General features: G+C 34.3%; 1 protein-coding gene and 1 non-coding gene across 2 annotated transcripts in view; one reads left to right on the top strand and one right to left on the bottom strand.

Annotated features, from left to right (window-relative positions):
• Positions 1-23,248, bottom strand: part of LRRC7 (leucine rich repeat containing 7) — a 299,869-nt gene that overhangs the window by 4,712 nt on the left and 271,909 nt on the right. The window contains exon 23 of the mRNA XM_090269599.1: positions 8,867-8,941. Within this exon, the coding sequence (XP_090125725.1) occupies positions 8,867-8,941 (75 nt within the window). The remainder of the gene's footprint in view (positions 1-8,866; positions 8,942-23,248) is intronic.
• Positions 3,715-3,821, top strand: LOC150015080 (U6 spliceosomal RNA). The gene has a single exon (XR_016510162.1). It is a non-coding gene; the product is annotated as a U6 spliceosomal RNA (small nuclear RNA).

The raw sequence follows: 23,248 nt of genomic DNA, 5'->3' as shown, positions 1-23,248 counted from the left end.
TGAACCCAGAGGCCAGCTTGCTCGCCAACACCTTCCGATCCCATGGTTTTTATTATTATTTCTCTCGATACAGCACAGAAATAATAAGACTATAATTGCTTTCAGTGACTGGAAGTGCCATGTCATTGATCATGATAAAATAATCAACACTTTCTTCTTAAAGTTGTTCCTATATCTCCTCCCAACATAATTCTGTTCTTTAAATAAAGCTGTATTTTAGATACCTACCAAAAATTTATTTCAAAGAAACCCTAGTAGAAATAATATTTAGTGCTAAATTAGCATCTGCAGAAATGCTGAATCTCTCATTTTTGTAGTTTTGATCTAGCTTGAGTTGTTGTAGCCATTTGTGAGCTTTCTCCCTTAAAAGTAGAATATCTGCTTGGGCAGTGTCAGGAAACTTGAGAGGAAATAGATTAAAAAGGAGAAAACTTTTCGGGTAGAATCTGTAAATTTGGCACTTGATTGGACATAAGAATAAGAAACAAACAAGAATCAAATTGTGATGCCCTTACTAGAAAATGGAAACCCTTGCAGAACAGCAAAGCTGAGTTGGAAAGACAATGGAGTCTGTGGTACTGGCATGCAGGCAGCGGAAATGTCGATCATATATTTAGAAGAGGTTAGAGTTCAGCAGGGAGGTCAGCGTGGCAGCATTAGCCACAGAAGTAAGGTTGTTGCAGCTTGGCATTACCCACATGAAATGCCAAGAGATTTATCAGAAAAGAAGTTTAAAGGGAGTATGTGAATGAAGGGAAATCTGACTAGGGGAGCAGGTTTCGTTCCAGGCAGCTCTAGAACTAGAAGCAGGAGATTGCATCTGCTGTCAATCTGGGCGTCTAGGAAAATCCATCTTAAGTGAGGGAGGGAGAAGTGAAACAGGTTCTAGTCCTTCTGAAGGAAGGCAGAAAGCTGGCTTCAGCCTGATGAACAGGCTGAACTAAAGAACAGGGAGACTTATGGGACCAAGGCATTGAGGGGAGGGAATGGGGAACCTAGGTTCCTAAGAAATCCACGCAGGTGGAGAGTGGGCAAGAGTCATCCTGAAAGGGATCAAGGTACTGTGCTCATAAAGACAGCAGGAAACCGGAGAGAATCAAGTATTTTCTAGTGGCCCCAATTAACCCTAACTTTGTGCCACCGAGGAAAGAGCAGGGAAAAGGCATAGCCAGGTCAATTCTGGCCTTGAAACTGCATTTATTTCCAATGAACTAGACTTCAATATGTTTAGAACCACAGTTCAGGTTCTGATTCAACGCTCGGGTGACGCTTTGTATAACTTAGCTTTTAATATAATGTTAAAGCCTCAGCTTTTAGTTTTCATGCTTTGTAAGTTACAAGTGAGAGTTAGAAACACAAACATGGAGATGTTTTCCCAGGAGGAAATATGAAGATTGGTAAATTAGATCATTGAGTCAAATAAACATTAGGACTCTATCTGTAATTCTAGCCCCTCCACCCCACTACACCAAATGTTTTGGCTCTAGACCAGAGCTTTGGTGAACCTCAAGAGGCCTATTTAAAAGACCACAATTAGAGACTGCCTGGAAAGGCTTCAGAATAGTAGAAAGACTCTGAAAGATCAGAAAGCCTGTCATTTTAGAAAGTTATTAAATATTAAATAAATTAATATATGTCAGATGCATAGGACAAGGCCTGGCACACTATACCCCATCAATCAATAAATATGAGCTCCTACTATTAATATTGCTTCACTATTACTTTCTCGAAATTAAGAAATATAATTTTCATTAAACCATGAGAATAGAAGGACAAAATGTCAGAGGAAGGAACTTTTGTTTCTTGTGTAGTTAAGCCTAACTTTTTTAAAAGATGAAAATGTAAAGATCCAAGAGGTTACGTGAAATACCCAAGCTCACACAGCTAGTGGCTACGTAGGAATTTATGTTAGAATAGTCAATTCACTGTATCTTGACTCAACTTCTTTCATTGGATGTTGTGAGGTTGTAACAAATTAGGCTCATTAAATGAATTCACAGTTTAATATTAATTCAGGTATTTCTTAATATGGAACATAATCTTAGATTTGATGCTAGGGTAGGCAATGACAGAGGGAGTTTGAAGAGGGGTTTGAATAGAAGAAGATAGAATCTCAGTTCTAGAGAACTGTCTTCTTCCATTCTTAGGATAAAAGAGCAAAGTGAATTTATATCGTCTGTTGAAATGAGTATGGATCTGGCTGACATCTTGAGTAGTTTAGACAGGGTATCAGAGAACTACATTACTGCATTTGTGTAGGGCGTTTCCAGTTAAATGAAGACCAGAAGAATCACAATATTTTAACCAGTAGGGCTGTGGTTGTTTCATGTGTGCAGATAGAAGAGCTGAGCAAACAAAGGCTGATACTAAGTAATATTAACTGCAGAGTATAAATCCAATGATGTATTGAAGAAAAAATGCATATACTTTACATTTATGCCTTTGATGTTTTGAATATATGCATTATAATAATGCAAAAGATGGGTTGAAGAATAAGTGTTCAATTAATAAAATTTTTAAATATATTGCCACATTTGACTATCTATGTTTATATACACAGTCTAACATGAATTATAATATATTGTGTGCAATTTTGAGGAAATTGCAAATAATGAAAAATGAGAAATAAATGAATGGCTTATTAAGTTGAAGTAAAGTTAATTAAAAACAACCCAGGAAAGAAAAGATATTCTGAAAATTTTATCCTTCAAGAACATGTAATTAATGGGCTTCTGGCGTGAGCTGATTTGAAAATGTAAAGGAACATTTTACTATAATCTTTTTTATTTCTAGAAGATACCCTTCTTTATTTTAATTCCACTTGACATCTATGCCAAAAATGTTTTTTAATTGTCTTTTTCCATGACTTAGACATGAAAAGATGGAGGGTTAATGAAAATAATATTTGTAATTCCAACAAAAAGTAGAGCTTTCCAATTATAGTTCACCAGTTTCCTGTAAAACAGTCTTAGTTTCTGGATGTCATCCTCCTGGTCCTTCCTGGATTTATCTTTGATTTCCTTCTGGTCAATGTTTTGTTAAGTGAATAAATTATGGATGTTTATATTGCACATATTCTCCAGATGATGCTGTAATTCTCCTAGGGACTCTGTTCTATTTTTATTATTCAAAGCTGTAAACTTGAAAAGAGTCTCTGAGAAAGCTTGGTGAGATTATCCAATAAGGACAGAATGCCTCTTTTTAGAATCCAAAAAAGGTATGGGGTTAGTGATACGGATATGTGATTTTTGTTTGATTTAAACTTTCAGTCAAGGAACAAACATTTAAAGGGTCAGTGCACATGTATTTTGCACATTAGATATACATTAATATATTAATAACTTGTAGTTCAAATGCCTATAGCTCTTGAGATGAACAACTAAAATTACAGCAACCACATTATAACTACAAGGGCAAGATTTTGTGTTGTCTAATCCTGACAGCCAGGCATTATGAGAAACAGTGGGAATCTTAGATAATTATAATTATGATTCACATTAATTAGCTGGAATTAATTCCCATTTCAGAATTTTAATCTGGTAGAATTCTCTCTTTAAATATTGGGATAGATTTAACACTGAGTATACTGCATTATCAATACTACATTGATTCTTTGGCAAGTCATTTAGAAATTTTTCATTTTTATAAAAAATCTGAACTATAGGCCTTAAAGTCTTAGAGAGTTCACATGAAAAATTTATATTGCATTTTTTAGTGCTTGCTTTGGCAGCACCTGTATGATAATTGGAACGATACAGAGAAGATTAACATGGCCTTTGTGCAAGGGTGACACACAAACTTGTGAAGCATTCTATATTTTTTATGAATAGTATAGGAAAGGTTGAAACCAAAGAACTTACATGCACCCATGGACATAAACCAAAGGGGAGGATAGATGGAGGGAAGGGGGGGGTCCCCAGCAGAGAGGGGCAAAGGGAAAAATTGGGATAGCTGCAACAGCATAATCAATAAAACATACTAAAAAAAAGAGAAAAAATTATATTGCACGTTTTAAATGTTAGAAAATTTGAAGTCTTAGTGCATTTATTGTAACATTAAAAAATCTTCATAGAATAAAACACAGATTAGAATTTCTCTTCTGTCATAAGTACACACATGTACCGCTTTAATATTTTATGAATTTAGGCTCAAAAAAACACAGCAACATAGTGAAGACTCAGCTGAAGACTGAATTATTTGTATAGAAATTTAGCTGTAGAACTGATAAGAAAGATATTGTTTATCTGTTCTGATTTTAGAATTTCTGTTTTCTTCTTATCAAACATGTTGAATGAACATCTCTAACAAAGGAATTCCCTACCTTGGTTTGCAAAGCAGGCCCCAAGGAGCTACATTTTATTCCTTTTACTTTTGCCAGGAAAAGAGTGGCTGCAAAATCAGCCTTTCACTTTCAGAGACCTCTTTGTAGCCAGATTGGTGTCTGTTTTGGTGAAGAGCTTCGTCTTAAAAGAAAGACAGACTAGGAGTTGATTTCTATTAAATGTTTGATAGCTCTTTCTTGTCACCCTTCCTCCTTCATTTTCTTCTCTTTGGAATTTTGGACTAGGCTGTGTAAAGGCAGGAACTTTGTTCCATTCCCCATTACATTGTTCACATTGCTTGACAAAAAATACTTTGTACATAGTGGGCATTACCGTGTATTTTCCAAATAAATAAATAGAAAATATGGCGACTATGATACTATCAGTAAAATTTGCTACAGTAGCATCAGCACTGTGTAATGGAAGAAGCTCAAGTAAGTTATTTAATCTCTGCCATTTTTTGCATGATATAAATGAGGTAGTATAGATGATTTATTATTATTATTTTTATCATCACCTGAGGAATTTTTTCATTGTGTTTAGGGAGAGAGGAAGAGAGAGAGAGAACTATTGATGTGAGAGAGAAGCATCAATTGGTTGCCTCCTATATGTGCCCAGATTGGAGATCGAACCGGCAAGCTTTCGGTTACAGGATGATGCTCCAACCAACTGAGCCACACCAGATAGGGCATTATTATTATTTTAATTTCAGCCAAATTATGGAAGTTAGAGCCAGCCCAATGAACTTAACTTGACTTTGTTGGTTTTCATGTTTTACTTAATACTTACCATATTATTGTTTTTGATTTGCAAAAAGTATAATATTTCTCAAAAGTTTTTTAGTAATCTGTGTTAAACTTTATAGATTATACACAAAATAAAATAGATAAAGATATGCAGTAAAATTTTGGCATATAAAACTATATACATTATATAGTAGGAAAAAAGGGGAATATCTGGTTTCTTTGAGTGACCATCTCTTTGATTATCCTATTTTGGTCTCTTACAAGTATAGCAATAAACCAGGTGTATATTTTGGATTACAAAAGTCAAAAATCTTAAAATTACAGCAAAGTAGAAGGGACTACAAAATTATATTCATTTATGTGTTATATTTATATACCTTACATTTAAAAAATCTGTTTTGATGACTGGTAATATCTAGATGACATTAATTATCTATAAATTATTTTGTTTCTTTTCTCCTGCTATAGTCAAGTTTTGCTTGGTGTAAGGAAAGCAGTACATGAAGAGGATAGGGGTTGCCTACTGTCATATAATAGAATATGATGTACTTACAAGTGAGCTTTAAGCTATAACTGTGAATTATGTTAACTATCAAGTACAATATATTATTTTTTTACAGTCTATTAATCTCTTCAACAGAGTAACTATAATTAATAGATTTTCTATATTTAAATGTATTTTGAGTTGTAAAATGTATAATGAATTAGACTTAACTTTTTAGCATGGGAAAGAGCATTAAAAAAAACAAAACACCATGATGTTAAGCCAACATAATTGCCACTTCAAAAATGGTCAAATATTAGCAAATTCACATGGTTCAATCTAATAACATTTTTTGTGATCCACATGCTTTTACTTGTTCTCTCTCACTCATATATTATAATTCAACTTTATAGAAAGTGAGGCTATGAGGGGTCAATTCTCCGAGCACAGTGCTCTTTCTTTTTTACCATGCTGTCTTAAAGCAAAATGGCTTACTAAACACAGGAAGTCATTTGAATATGCTCATTATTTATAGAGTGTATATCCTGGGAATATAAATAGGAAAATGATTTAAAAATCACGTGAATACGTTTTATTAACCCAAAATGTTTTGATCAGCACTATCCCGTAATGCACACATTTTCATGTAATTTAAACAACATGTTCTTAATTCCATAGCAGAATAAGAAGAAAGTAGTGGGTAAAAAAAGAATTACAGAAAAGAAAAAGAAACATATAACTCTTATCTAATAAATTTTGAGTTTAGGGAAGATTTGGGAAAGGTATGTCTCTTTTGCTACTTCATACCTGTTTTATTGTTTGCTATTGGGTTAGATAAAACCCAACAACTGCCATCACTCAGGGGCTCACTCATTTTTTTTTTTTTCCTTCACCTTGATTTTCCAGGTTGTACATTGTCATTAAGGCTTGTAACTAAATTTGCTTCAGTGAGGACATGTGATTTTATAAATGACAGATATAACTCAGTGACATAAATCCATTATTTTCCAGTGTTCTTTAAACTAGAAACCAATAGTATTATAAATGGACAAAAATACAATTTTACTCTTTAGCAGCTGATTTTAGTAATTATTTCAGTTTAGAATTAGTCATTTTTATTTCTTTCAGAAAGTATAATTGGCCATTTGTGCTTTTTAACTAGAATGAATGAAACTGTAAATATAGTAATTTATCTGATTAAGGTCTATGTGCATCTTTCTTTTACTGAAAATGGACGTTGATTGTACTGTACTAGATCCAAACGAGTACTGTAGCTATAATAAATATCTTCCATCCTCAACAGTCACTTGTGAAGAGGCATCCCGGTGCAGCTCTTCTGCAGTGTTTTTGGCTTTTAACTGATTGGGCTTTTAATTTCTTCCCACTTCTTGCATTAGGACTTCATTCCTCTGAGCACTTTGCTGTTGCTATATACCTCTCAGGGACTAGAAATACTTAACCCCCATGTCCCCACATATAACTCTTCTAGTTTTCATAGCCAGAAAAGAGGATTTTAACCCTGCAGCTGGACACTAACTTAATTCTCATTTCCCTTACATAGGATCTCTCAGGATCTCTCTCTCTCTCTCTCTCTCTCTCTCTCTCTCTCTCTCTCTCTCTCTCTCTCTCTCTCTCTCTCCCTATCTCTATCTCTATCCCTATCTCTCTATATATATATTTATAGGTAAATATAACATTTTTATACCCATTTGTATATATTTTTTTTCTGAATCTGGAGATAAGATTTTTTCTTTACCTACCTTTGTCATGAATTAAGGCAACTCCCAAACTTTTCTCAAGCTATTGAAAGCTACTCTACCCAACGTGGCATTCTAATAGGTAAGATAGCTGAGACTGACCAGCTATAGTTCTTTTATCAGCCTCTGAAATTCAAAATAATTTTTCTGAAATTCAGTAGAGAAAAACTAGCCATTTCCTTAGTTAGACAGCAGCATTTACCAAGTGTTACAGAGTTATGTTGTTAGGTTATTCTTGGCCATTTTTTATGGAAATTGATAAGATTTTTGAGTTGGAGAGACCTGAGATATGGTATTCACAGTTCATTTTGCACATAATGAAAGTGAGTCCCACAAACATGCTATAAAATTCCTAAGATCAAAGGTCTAGTTAGGAGATCCAAAAATATAGAACATTCATAATAAAACAGGAAAGAAAATTTCTAGAATATTTTATATGTCTTTTTGGTTTCAATAATTTAGCTCAAAAGACCAACTGTTGGTTTGAGCTTCTGCCTGCATGGAATGGACTTGGACCTGCTGGACGGTGTATCTACTGGGAGACTGCTACAGGATGGAGCAGCCCTTGGTCTTTTCAGAGAATTATCACTTGTGAAACTTGAGTTTTCATGATCTTGATAGTTAAAAATATTTCTGAGAATAAAATGTACAGGCAAATATACACACATATTGTGTTTCACAGGGCTTGTATTTTTCTTGGACTTTCTGAGATTGGAGTTCGGTGAACAGGAGATAGATAGATCTCAGAGCGGAGTTGAATGGGGCCTCTGCAGTTTTGTAACTGTTTGCATAGTCAGCACGAAAAGAAGGATCCTTTTCCACATGTCCTGGCTTTACAGTGTCCCTAAGTCTTCAATAAATTATGTTGAACCATTTCATAATTGTTCTGAATAATTAAATATCTGCAGTGTCAGATAAATCCACATAGCTATACAGCGGGAAATTTCTGGGGTCATAAGTCAAAGTACTGAATTTTAAACAGATGATACTTAAGATCCTAGTGATGTAGGAAATGAAATGATTAAGCAACTTGTACATGGGAAGTAAATTAACAGAGAAAAAGGGCAAAGAAAGCAAAATGGATGAGATTATGTCAAGTATTTACTTTATTGTTTACTAGGTGACCTTTTTCTGATATGCAGAACTTTAAGTAAGTTTACTGTTGAGAAATTAAATATGGACCAGTCCCTTCTCCCTCATCTAAAGTCATATACATATCCTATTTGGGTACTGCATTTCTTTTACATATACTTGATACCTATGCATAGGTTCTTATATATATTAATTTTTCTTACATTGCCAAATAAAATCATTCATTTAAACAAATATCTGCAGAACAGACACCATGTGTTGGGTACCGTGGATATAGGATTCTAACAGACTGCAAAAGTTTCTAACATGCCTCTTAACGTCAAAACGAGAAAGGCAAATAAGAAACCTAAGGACTTATTTAATTCAATGACTTGACTCACCTAATTCAAGTCATTTAACTTAATAACATGGTTACATATTTGTTTCTTGTTGGCATTTGAATACATTGCTTTTTGTCTGTCTTACCTGAAGAATCTTATCGCCGGGCTGCAGCAGGTTGGATGCTGGGCCATCAGGCTGAACCCTAGTAACAAAGATACCCTATAAGTCAGAAGTAACAGAGGTTAGGATTCTATTATCAAGAACTAGGCCTACTTACAAACTTTTTATTCAAATAGAATACAGTGAAAAAAATTCAGAACAGTTTATACATGTAAACTTCAATTTTATCATAGTATTTTAAGCAAGGCATCACTCTCCAGGTCAACTTTAGGAAAAACATCTTAACTTGTATAAAAAAGCACATCTTGTTTTTAACATGTACTTATGATATATAAATTAATTTCATTGCACATTCTTAATTTCTTAAATCATTTGAAATATGGTATTAACTCATATTTGTTATAGTTAAATACAGTATTAACCAAATTGTCTTAAGTTATTCTGCATTGAAAATATCTCCTATTTGATATATTGTAAATTCAACCTGCACTTTAAAAAACTTACTAGAATTACATATAAATACTGGTTTATTTTAATGAGTGTTACTTTGTATATTATTGAGAATTTTAATATATAACACATATGAACAAATTAAACCTAAGAAAACTTCAACATGTTCTTTAAATATAAAGTATATGTCCAGATAGTTACAAAACCCCTAGATTGATTAATTTAGTTTATAAAAGAGTCAAATTAAATTTCTTTGATTATATATATAAAATAAAAACATCCATTGAATATCTACCACATGCTGGGCCTTGATCAACTGCTTATGGAGATATACAAAATATAATTTCTGGCTTCAATAAGCTCACAATATAGTGGAGGAAAAGTCAAGTAAACCATCATTTATAAAATGGTGTGACAAATGTTATGACAAAGTACACTAGATTATCAAAAAAGTTGCACTTAGCTTATCCTTAGTGTGACGGGGCTTCTGAAAGGAGAGATACCTGGCAGCTGAATCATAAGGACAAATAAAAGGCATCCACAAGAATAAGGGAAGGAAGTGTATTCCAGATAGCAGGGATGCTACATACAATAGTGGAAGTGCCTGCTACACCCAGGAAACTGCAAATAGTTCTACTGTGACGTGTGTGATGGTAGAAGGAAGGGTGCCAATGTGTGGGGTTCGGATCAAGCTAAAAAGCACTTCGGGCTAGATTAAGATGGGCCTTCAGTCTGGGGAACTACTGAAGTATTTTAAGCATGATGGTGACAAGATTTGAAGAATGAACTGATGAATGAATAAATAAAGTGTGTACATTTATTCAGTGGAATATTATTTGTCAGTAGAAAGGAATGACATTTTGACAATATGGATGAACCTTGGAAACATTATATATACTAAGTGAAAGAAACCACTCACAAAAGGCCATATGGTATATGATTCCATTTATATAAAATGTCAAGAATAGGGAAATGCATAGGAAAGAAAAGCAGGTTTGTGTTTGCCAGAGGCTGGGAAGCAGGGAACCTGGGAGTGACAATGTGTGCAGAGTTTCAAGAGAGGTAATAAATGTTCTGAAATCAGATAGTGGTAATGGTTGCACAATTCTGTGAATATGGTAAAAACCACTTAATTGTATACTTTAGAAGGATGAATTTTATGGTATGTGAATTAGATCTCAATATAGCTGTTATTTTTTTAATTCTTAAGAACTAGTAATCAAAGAAGACTATTTTAAAATCCTTGACTATTATTTAGAAAATCATCTCATTTGCTGATCTGTAAACTTAACGAATCTCACTTAAACCCATAATTTTGTGTATGTGTGTGTGTAAATGGTTTAACGAAGGCCCTAATTAAAATACTTTTATGTGTTTTTATTTAACATTTCAGATATTTATGAAATTTATTCACTTAAAGCTTTTGAGTGATTTTTTTTTTTCCTTTTCCTTTTTGGTTTTTCAATTACAGTTGTCCCATTTTCCCCCCATTGCTCCCCGCCACCCAACCCAGCCTTCTCCCGCAATCATATCCTTCACTTTACACTTAAAGATGAAACTACAGACTGGCATCAAAATTCCTAGAAAACTATGTAACTTTTAATGTATTTATTCAACTCCTAGAACTTACCTTAAGGAAATAACTGGACAAACGTGCAACATACTTTTATAATATGTTCATCACAGTGTTATTTGTAATAATAAAATTACAAACCACACCTAAATGTTTAATAACAAGGGATTGATTAAATAAATTATGATTAGGTCATACAATAGAATAACATGTGGTCAATAAAAATGAAGTCCTAGATGGCAGATGTAGAAGTACACCAGAGCTTAGTGAAACAAGAAGGCTGTGAGACATCCCATGTGGTGCGACACTACAGCGTGGGGCAAAAGGAGGTTCACAGTTGTGAGTACGTGACATAGTTTATTCTTTCATCATTTATAAATTAGTGTAGTATTTCCATATGAACAACTGTAAAATCGACCTTTGCCCCACCCTGTATTTTTGCTGAAATATGTGTTGTTGTGTGGGAAAATATCTGCAAAGGTAGACTCTTAAATATTAATAGTGGTTATAGTGGGAGTCTGGCTGGTTTGGCTCAGTGGATTGAGCATCGGCCTGCGAGCTAAGTGTCGCTGGTTCGATCTTCCAGTCAGGGCACATCAGAGAAGGAAAACTCTGATTCCAAAAAACCTCCGCTGCCTTGCGGCATACCTCTTCAGGGGAAAGGCTAAGGGAGTAAACCCCGACAGAAAATCCGGAGCCGGAGTCCCTAAGGCGGTTTGACTTTGTAGTCAACACCGGCAACTCCTGCGGCGCACCTGAAGCCAAGCTGTACTGACTCCGTCTTTCCCTTGGATCCTTCAGCTGCGAAGAGAGGGGGTGTCTGCTGCATGGGCAACAGCAGACCCTCCATATCACCCTGCCCAGGCTCTGTAGCTTCAGCTCCACTGGAGAGGACACTCCAGCGTCATTGCAAGATGTCGATTCAACACGGGAGGAGACAGATACCGTGTCACTCCCGAGTCGGACTGCACAGCCATTCTCGGCGGTGCAGATAGACTCTTAAGAAGCTACACCATCGTCTCTCGAGACGGACGGCTGCCTTCCTTCCTTCCTATAGTGGGAGTCATTATATATAATAAATATATATTTCTTTTTGCTTATTTGTATTTTCTAATTCTTCTACAATGACTATGCACAACTTGCACCATTAAGAAAGTAATTATATATGTATACATATATATATAATATATATATTTTGTTTTTAGGTTAATGTGACACTGTTAGGAGTGGTGCTTAAAGAACTAGTTAACTTTGGTCAATTGTACAAATGGTCAGTTCAGAAGGAAAAAGAAAATTGGTTGTTTGAAAAGGGCAGTCAAATAAGGCAGAGTGATTAACCCAACAGACCAGTGGATGGCACTGGTTATAAAAACCAATATGGTCCCTACATTCCTTTTCATACTAGACATATGACTCTCATACTTCACCAGTCCAGGAGATTCTATGTGCTTAAGTCCCCATGGTAGCCACTACCTTCGCTATTGGGGTCTCTGTACAATAGACAGAATGATACTATTGTCCCAAATAAGCCACTATATCTTTGGGTGCTGGAGGTTAAGTTGTTTTGACTATTATTTTAGTAGCCAAATTCTGTGCTACTTAGTTAATTTTGATTGCTTTTTTCCCAGCCCATTTTACGGGAATAATTTTAATAATGTTTGTATGAATCCAGACCATGGGAGCTGAATTATGGTAATCACGTCTGCAGTGCTGGGAGGAAAGAGCAACATTCCACCACCTGAGTGCTGAAAGATGCAAATATAGTATCTGCAGGTTTAATTTCACCCGTCACAAAGCTCAGTAGGATTCGACTGCTGTTGCAAAGACTTGCTTTGAAGCTCACTCTTATGGTGTCCTGAGTCTTTCAAAACATTTATTGCTTTAATATTTCTTTTCAATCAATAAACTTCATTCACTATGAAATGACTACTGACCATTGGTATAGTTTTCTTTTTCCTATAAATATTCTATCAGCCAGCATAGTGCCATGTCAGTTGAAACAGAGCAATGACAGCTATGTTTGATAATAGTCTGTGGCATTCATGATTTGTGTAGGTAGAATGTTTCCCAAAAGACTGCCTGCAAAGGTCACTGCCCTGATTTTTTCACTGTATTTATATATATGAACACTGTGCTATGAGGAGACCAAATAATTCTGAACCCATTTTGTGATCTCTGTTATGATGAATATTGATGAGAAATATGAAAACTTTGACACTGCTTTGAAAAGAGCTCATTGTAGCAATGTGTCACCCTTTCAACAAGTTCATTTTAATCTGAGTCTTCAAAGAATACTTTGCAGTGATGACAGAATTTGGTGAAGAATTATCAGACTATTTATATTCTGAAAATTAGAACAATAACTTCCTGTTATTTGGGGAAAAACCAGCTCCTAACTTCCATAAAGTAGTAAGCATGTTGTATGTATCAAAGACCCAAATAATGGCATCTGATCAATCTTGTAACTCTACAGGCAAGAACTAAAATACATTCAGTTTCTTGTAACATTTGGTAGAATGCTAAATGGGGGACAAACTACCATGCAGTACATTCAAAACCAGTGAAACAATCTATACACCTAAGATTATAGTGAAACCAAACATTAGTAACTCTTTTTTTCAACAAGGGTGTGTATTTGTATTTTTATGGCTGCTGTAACCAATTACCACAAATTTAGTGGCTTAAAACATCACAAATTAATTTTTTTTATGAGTTTGTAGGTGAGAATTCAGCAGGTCTCACTGGGCTAAAACAAATGCATTGGCAGGACTATAATATTTTCTCGACTATGTAGAGAAGAAATTGTTTCCTCATCTTCTCCAGATTTGAGGTTGTGTCCACATTTCATAAGATTAGATTGAGGCCACTGAGATAATCCTCCTCATCTCAAAGTCTTTAATTTAATCTCCCCTGCAAAGTCGCTTTTGTCATGTAATGGAACATATTCACAGGTTGTAGGAATTAGGATGTGGCTATCTTTGGTGGGGTGGGGGTGCATTTCCTGCCTACCACATAATATAAGAAGTAGAAAGAGCACAACTCTGTCATTAGACTGTCTGTGTTCATTATTTATAAATAGGTGCCCTTAAGCAAGTTAATTAACTTTCGTACTTCTCTTCAGTAAAATGGGTACAATAATGATATATGTCTCACCCATTAAATTAAGTGAGTGAATATATACAAAAAAATTAGAACAATGAATGGCACTTAAGCAGTGTCAATAGATGTTATAATGATTGCAAGTCTGGAGTTTGGTCTATAACCCAACGTCTTTTTATCCAGCAAAGCCTACATTGAGAGTTTCTGAGTTTCCAACTGTACCAGATTTATTGTCTGGATATTCTTCTTTTCTCTCAAGCTGGAGTATATTGAAAGACCAACATTTGTTATTGTTTCCTTGAATTTCCAACAGGTAAGAGGATTTGCATCTTTTACTTAGGGAGGGAGATGTGAAGAGGGCTGTAAAGTCTCTCCTGTCTAATCTGTGGTTTTCCCTTAACACCATCTCTAGAGGGCATCTCACAGCAGAACAACAGGGTAAGTGTTGTGGCTCTTTCTAAGGCATAGAGGTTTGCTCCCAGACACCAGTATCTGGGTATGCTTGAGACAGACAAGACCCTGTGGACTCACATATCACAGAAGGACCCCCATAGACTGGAATCAGAGTTAATCTAGAGAGGGCTGGCTTAATGTTACAAACAGGCATGACCTATTGCCATTTTATATTTCTTCCCCATTTTTAAACTAGCTTTATACAAGTCATAAATCGTTTTTCCAAAGGTACTGATAATGAAGTTTTACAAAGTTTTACTTTTCATAAGTAGTTTTGAAAAAGGGTGAGTATGGGAGGTTTCTCACGGTGTTGAGATGTGACCTTGTCTTGCTGGTTACCCACTGCTGGACATTAATTTTAAAGTGCTCAGAAAGTTAGTCTATAAGGCTAACATTTAACATTCTAACTTTAGAGGGGAAAGAAACTTTATATGGCTTTTTAATGAGGAAGGTGAATGACTGTGACAGTCTCAGCTACTGTAAACGTAGACACCAAAATAGAACTTGTCTTAAGGGAACTGCAACTTCAGTTTATGAAATATGCTTTTCTTTAAAATTCTGAAAAATCTTGGCTGTAGCTGATGCTAAGGAATTGGTTTCTCGGAAGGCCATATCTCAAATAAAAATCTCATACTATTACAATTACAATTCAAAACACATTGGTTAAATATTAATTATAGTATTTCATGCTTTCATATAATTATGAATGTTCAAAGAATATTTTTGGAGGAAAAACTGACTCACAGAAATAACAAACAGCCACAGATTCAATAGTTTCTGAAGGGAAACATTTTTTGGGGGGACAAAAATGTGGCAAATAATATATTTTTTTATGAATTGAGCAAGGTTAATATGAAACTATGTTGTGGCTTATAGAAGTGGTACTGCGCATACACAATCAACTGTATTTACTTAGTCCTTGTGATGACTAGAAGATTTGACACGTCAAGGATAAAGGTATCATCCGTAGTCTTTCTTTCTATGGATCAGAAGGGTGATGACAAAATAATTTAAGATTCATTACTAAGTGTCAAATCTTAGGATTTGAACAATTTGCCACCATAAAAATTGAGGAATTTATATGCAGCAAGAGAATGGATTTGTCCCGTGCCCATTAGAAATTAAAAGTGCTGGGGAGGGAGGAAGAGGCAGGGAAGAAAGAGGTGGGGAAGAAAAGCAGCTTTGGTAGCTGAGTATGATGCTTTGATATAAACTCCATAATGGAGGAACACAAAGGGGAATTGCTTTAGAAATTTACCAAATCTGAGTCTCAAAAGAAAAGATACAAATAAAAATTCTCAGGCTGACCAAAGTCCTTTAAACATTTCATAAAAATCTTATATCCAGATGTTTAAAAGAATTCCAAACTCTCACAGATTGTTAAATAAATAGTAAAACAGAAATTACTTGGTTGCATTTGTAAAATATTTATTACAACAAGGAGACTAATAAAACCTATAAATATTACTATGTGCTCACAAATGTCTTAGTGGCACTATAATGCAGGTAGATGACATTAACAGAAAAACTATAGGTTGTTTGCTCCTTAGACTTGCATCGTACTTTTAGGTCATTGAAAAAGTTTACTTAGTAGGGAAAAAGGAGCATATTTTTTAAAGATATTATTCTTTTGATTCGCTAAAAGCATTTAAAAAGTAAGCAGTTTGTTCCCTTTTACCTGAAATTCCTGTTAAAATGACAAGTTGACTAATAGAATATTTTATATCATTTGAGACTGATCATCATGGGTTGTTATCTTTAGGAAAATTTGAATGTAAGGTTAAAATTGTATTTGGCTTTGGTTACATTACAACTTTTCTTTTATTAGTAGCTCCACTATTCCAATTATGATCTAACAATTAACCTTCTCTGCGATGTCTGTCTATTGTGTCTGAAAGTAACTTCACTTCCTGTGTATTTCTTGGTGAAATTTTTGAGTTTAAAAAAGTTTCTTTCATTTAATTTTTGTATTTTCTTTTAAAAGTAAATGTAAAAGTAAATCATACTCCTTCATCTGCTGTATTTCCAGATTCTTTTGTCTCTTTGGAAAAAATGAAAGAAATACCCTTTAAAACCTGTATTTAATATGAGACCTCAACTGGTGGTGAATATTCAAATTGCTGAGTTTTATACAGTTTGCTGATTCTGTCAGAGCCCCTAAATAACTTTCCTTCTCAGCTTTATATACGGCCTAAAATAGTAGAGACTATTAAAAATAGGAGTGGGTGGTTGTGGATTCTTCTTCCTAGCTATTTATAAAATAGTATTGGTAACCAGCTTTTTGATGATCGTCTTTCAGGTTTCTTCAAAGCCCTTTCAATTGTATAATTTTTTGTCATTAACTGCACCATTTTAAAATAATGAATTAAAAAAGTCAGTCTAATCTTTTTTGTCATTTGTGCTAAAATAAGGTTTTGATGTAAAAAAAATTTTGTCGTAAGCTGTATTCAGAAAAATTAGGAATATTTTAAATTTAATATGGTTTTATTTAATGGCTAACACATTGTACCTTATACAGTAATCCTAAACTGTTATTTACTTACTGCTTAATTTAACTCTGGATTTGTCTTCATATATATAATCTGGTTACCTAGCCTATCTACTACTAGACATAAACTTTATCTTTATGTGCACTGTGTGTGCATGCTTAAAAAAAAAAGAACTGACTCAATTCTAGTCTACTAGTATAACTTTCCATCATTGTTCTAGGACCTTCAGGTAAACTTCGGGTTCAAGTCTTTCCTGGAAATCTATTCTCATCTCTTTGAATTTACAGAACTGAAAAGTTCTTATGATTTCTTCACACACCCAAAAGAGGAAAATGATCCAAGGTAAGTGTTTTGCAGTAACTCAGGTTTCCTTTTTACTTGTCTTAGATTTCTCACATCTGTTTTTCATGGCTTTTATTCATCTAAAGATGTTCATGACAAAGTCCCTTGCTCCTTTTGACTGATGTCTAGTTTTTTAAACCACTTTAGCTACAAAAGAACAAGGATTTGGTTCAGTTAGTGATTACTATCTCTTAGAGCAGCGGTTTTCAACCTGTGGGTCGCGACCCCTTTGAGGGTCAAATGACCCTTTCACAGGGGTCACCTAAGACCATCAGAAAACACATATATAACTACGTATTGTTTTTGTGATTAATCACTATGCTTTAATTATGTTCAATTTGTAACAATGAAAATACATCCTACATATCAAATATTTACATTACGATTCATAACAGTAGCAAAATTACAGTTATGAAGTAGCAGCAAAAATAATTTTATGGTTGGGGTCACCACAACATGAGGAACTGTATTAAAGGGTCGTGGCATTAGGAAGGTTGAGAATCACTGGCTTAGAGAGACCAGGACTCTGTAGAACATAGCAGTCTTTTTTGAAAAAAAAAAAGAAAGAAAATCAGAAAAATTAAAAGGATTTAAAAACAGATTTAAATGAGTCCCACTGGAAAAAAAAAATTCTGACATAGTCTATACTGAAGTATTTGTTGCTTTGGCAACACTTCTCAGTTTGATGCCAAAGTTGAAAGCACTAAGGGTAGTAGTTCTCATAGAGGGAAGAAAGTCAGACTTTCTGGTACTGAAGTATCTTTAGTTTGAAAGATGAAAAAAATCTATTGTTTTTATGATACTGTTGCAGATGCATTTGGTGACTTGCCCAAATTCCCTTAATCAGCCTGTTTCCTTCATCCTGCAGGTGTTGCCCACAGCTCATATCTGACATTTCTCTTGAAAATTATCCTTGGCCTGGTCTCCGTATTGGGAAATGCTTGGAAGTTGATACCCTCCTGCCTGGGAGTGGCTTGGAGCCACTGACTGACTGATACCAGGGTACAAAAGGCTGTTTCCCTTCTCAAGATGAGAAAATTCTGTAGTACTATCATGTTTCAGAGCACCCTGTACCATCAGGCTTCCACTAGACCCACATCTTTGCTTATTTTCTTACTCTGCCCTGTCTTACTTCCCTCAGCCCATTACAGATCTCACCTGAGAGCCATGTTAATCAACCATGTGCACAAAAGTCCCCATCATTGACTCTGCATCTAGGAAAACTGACTTCAGACGAATACAAATGACAAAAACTGAAGCTCTGCTGCATCTTCTTGTCTGGTAGGAATATGTAGATTCTATATTTTGCCTACAGGTGATTCTTTGGATGTCAGAGTCAGGAGATAAAATTCACTTTCACTCCCACAACATAGAACAACTTTGGGGGCAGATGGGAAAAAAGTGGATGATATTGTTACCACATATATATTATTGAGATACATTCTAAATGTTATATGGGTAAGTAAAAAATAGTTGAACATTATTGCCATAGGCAGAAACCTAGCAGCTGTTCCTTTTTATTTATTTATTTTCTGTTTTCATTCTACTAATGTGGGATTTCCTAAGAATTCTAGTTGGTTATAACCTTTTCAAGCAAGAAACTAGAAATACTCTGAGGCCCCTGGCATATCACTTAAAACATACAGTAGCAACTTTGTAAATGGAATATGAAAGATTTTACAGACTCTCAGCAATTAACTTTCTCTCATTGGTGGACCTGCCAATTCTTATTAATTATTACATAATTAATTACTATTATTACATAATGTATTATATATTAACTTTAAGTGTGTTCATATTTTGATTGAGAAATATATAACATTTTTCCAATGAATAGCACCAAACTTTAAAAGTCTGTCAATCCTTTCCACACCATTTTCTATTTGCTTCTTTTGTTTATTTTGTTCTATGCTAAATGGCTAAGATGATACAGCAACCAGAACATAAATAATATATAACTCTAGCAACTACTGTAGCTGGCTATGCTATTGGGCTTTATTTTTATTGAAAAATATATTAATAATTGTAACAAATTATCACAAAGTGATATCAATCTCAATTTGAGTGATTTTCTAAATATATTGCTGAATTAAAATGTCTCAGTCAATGTTACTTAAAATGATACTTCTTTATCCTTTCATATGAATGACCCAGTGATAGTATCCTAAAGAACCAAGCCTGTGTTGTTACATTTTATTATATTCTTTCATAATCTGAAATCCAAGCTTTCTTTATATTATGATGTCTAGGCACCAATATTATCCAATTGGCTAAAGCACATTGCCATAATGTTTTAAAAAACTTCATATAAGTGGTCATACCTGTAGGAATCTTATTAATAGGAGAATGTGAAGACTACATATCAATCAATGTTTCTGAATAGACTTGGGGTGTTTTTTCCTCAACATACAAGACAAAGACAGCATAGGAAAAAGAAATTGTTATTAAAAAAAAAAATCTCAGTAAACTGAAAACTTATGTGAAAAAATAATGAAGAAAAACTTCCCAAATTTGGCAAAAGAAAGATATACAAGTCCCAGAAGCCCAGAGAGTCCCAAACAAGCTAGACTCAAAGACGGCCACACCAAGACACATCATAATTAAAATGTCAAAGGTTCAAGATAAAGAGAGAATCTTAAAAGCAGCAAGAGAAAAGCAGAAAGTTACCTACAAAGGGGTGCCTATAAGATTACCAGCTGATTTCTCAAATGAAACTTTGCAGGCAAGAAGGGACTGGCAAGAAGTATTCAATATGATGAAAAGCAAGGACCTACAACCAAGATTACTCTATCTAGCAAAGCTATCATTTAGAATGGAAGGGCAGATAAAGTGCTTCCCAAAGAAGGTAAAGATAAAGGAGTTCATCATCACCAAGCTTTATTATATGAAATGTTAAAGAGACTTATTTAATAAAAAGATCAAAACTATGACCATTAAAATGACAACAGGATGGCGTCAGCCCAGTCCACCTAGTTGGGCTAGTTTTAAGTACCAGTTTTTGTTTTTTTGAACCATAATATTTAGTAAAATAAATATCATGAATGTTGCATAAAAAAATAAGTAAAATAAAATAAAATGACAACAAATTCACAATTATCAACAACTGAATCTAAAAAGTAAAAACAAAATCCAACTAAGCAAACCAGAATAGGAACAGAATCATAGGTATGGAGATCATTTGGAAGGTTATCAGCTGGGAGTGGGAAAGGGGAGAAATGGGGCAATGGTGCAGGAATTAAGAAGCATAATTGGTTGGTACAAAATAAACAGGGGGAATTTAATAATCATATAGGAAAGGGTGAAGCCAAAGAACGTATATGCACAACCCATGGACATGAACTAAGAGAGGTGGGATTGCTGGAGGGAAGTGGGGTAGTGGGCAGAGGGGAGCAAAGGGGAAAAAATTGGGACAACTGTAATAACATAATCAATAAAATATACTTTAAAAAAATCTTACTTTTACTGTCCTCAAAAAACTAAGTGGCATTCTGAACTTCAAATTGCAATGTGATTAAGATGCAGCTGAAATAATAAGATAGTTTGTAAAAGAATCAATTGTGTAGTAAAAAATTTATGTTTGGTACTTATTTAAAAAAATTAGTTTTGTATATAAAAATATCTGTTTCAATCCCTTTCTAAATTTAGTCCAAAATGCAGAGCATAAATAGTATTACATTTATCCCTCAATTCTGAATGTTATTTTCACATAATTCATATACTCTCCAAATTACTAAGGATAGGACAGATATATAAATTATATTATAAAATAAAGTTAGAAATATGTAACATAAATCATATCTGTCTAGTAGTGGTACAAAATGAAGGAAATGTGTTCTATGCCATTTAATATTTATGTAGTAAATACAAATCATAGACTATGTGGAGTTATAGATAAATGTTTGCTATTTTTGATTTTCATATCCATGGAGAATACATGACAGGAAATAGACATATGGTATGTCCCTTTTTAATAAGTCAAGAGCATAACTTTTGCAACTAACCTTTTCTTTATGATTTACCCAATGTCAGGAGGCTGAGCAAACCTGGAAAATCATTCCTGTGCATTTTCAAATTTGCCCTACCAAGCATGTCTCTGGGTGTTATCTACAGGTAAAAGTATCAAATAAAGGCTTTGATTCTGCACATCTAACCCTTTTTCTCTTCTTAATGTTAAGTATAAAAATATTTTTATTTGCATCTTCACAAAGAAAAAAGTCCCATTTTTTTCCAGGGGTGGAAGGTGGGGCATAAGGAACAGGTATAAGGTTCTTTGCAGGCCGTTTTGGCATCTGGAGTCAGTATTTTAGAAGTTATATAGAAGAAGATATAGTAATTTACTGTGAAATTCCAGAATATATATTTAGAGTTTATCAGAGATTTTATTTTATGTTTGCCATGCCCCCTATATTCTTCCTTGGCTTGGACTTTGACCTGTACCATAGGCATATTAAGACATCTAAAAAAGAACATGAATTTGTTTCTTCTATTATTTCTGTATTTACATGCAGATTGCACAAGTAAGTGGAAATACAAGTTGGCTCTCTGGCATCTGCTGAGTATGAATCTTTTTAATAAAACTATGGAGAATAAGTGATTCTTTGATCCCAGTGCCCAAGTATGTATATTTCCTGCTGTCAAGTGTTTTGAGAATATCCATGAAATCGCTTTCATTTTGATCTTATGACTAGATAATTGTTCATGGGACTTTTCAGTGCTATATACTTAGAGCACATAGAGAAAGAGGCTATGAGTTTTCTTTACTGTATTTAAACTCTTGGAGCTTAGTCCTATCTCTCCAAATGAGACAAAGCAGTCTATCAGTCCTTGAATGAAGAACTATGAGAATGCATCACTAAAAATTTATTAATATGCAGGGTCTTGAGCTGCTTTATGAAGTCACTATATAACACTCATCTATTAATCCAGGTTCTTCTTTCTAACAACATCTCATTCACCAAATACAACATCAAAATTATATTGGTAAATTACTGGCACTTTGCAATCATGAAGTATTATTTATGAATGTTTGAATATAGACAAAGATTATTATGATTTGTTCCATTGGCAGAATCACCACCGTAAGGATAACTTAGTCCAAAAGTTTTCTAATTGCTTAGCAATCCACTGTGTACAGTATGCTTCTAATTATCTAGGTTCAATAGAGAATACACGCTGACTTCCAAGGACTTGTTGAAGCAAATATCTAGACCAAGACTAATTAGAGGGCTCTGTAATACTTTCAATATTGGAATATCATATTAGTCTCAACTCTACAGGGTATAAATTTGTCATGTGGCTCTTCTGCTAAGTGGCATTTGCAGATAGAGGCATGCATCATAGTGCTTATTAAGAGAAAAGGATTTGGAGTCAGATTAATTTGGGTTCAAATCTTGCCTGTCACAGATCAGCTAAATGGCCTTGTGCAAGTTAATTAACCCCACTGAGCCTCAGAAAAGTGGAGGATAATAATATTCAACTAACAACACTTGTTATGAGGATCATATAAGTTCATGTATATGAAGAAACTAATATAAGAAGCACATTGTAGATACTTAATAAAAGGCTATTATTTTTATTACTTTTATTATTACCATCATATCTGTTAGATCAAAATCTCTCACCTCTCTTCAGCACCTTGCTATTTTGACAGCAATATTTCTCTGTCATAATAAACCCAACAATGGCTTCCATCCATTTCAGTGGGATGACAGAGGTAAGCATTAGATAGGGCCAGTTTTATTCAGTTTTCTACAGTTTTCTCTTTTCACATATGTAAAAGCAGTTTTCACTTGGCAGTGAACTCAAATTAATGAGCTCCATGATGGGTGAATTGGGTTGCTCAACTACTAAACACTATTCTGACAATGATATAAACCACAGAAAAATTGTGCTTCAATCGTTTAACTCAAGGGGACAATAATTGACTAAGACTACTTTGGGGCCTTGAAGAGGAGTTAAGTTTGCAAGATCGGATGCTGTTGTAAACTCTCAAAGTCTGGG

Source organism: Furipterus horrens, unplaced genomic scaffold (assembly GCF_987537825.1).
Source record: "Furipterus horrens unplaced genomic scaffold, mFurHor1.1.pri manual_scaffold_3, whole genome shotgun sequence".
Lineage (NCBI taxonomy): Eukaryota > Metazoa > Chordata > Mammalia > Chiroptera > Furipteridae > Furipterus > Furipterus horrens.
Note: the sequence above shows the minus strand (reverse complement) of the source record. Positions and strands in the feature narration are given on the sequence as shown.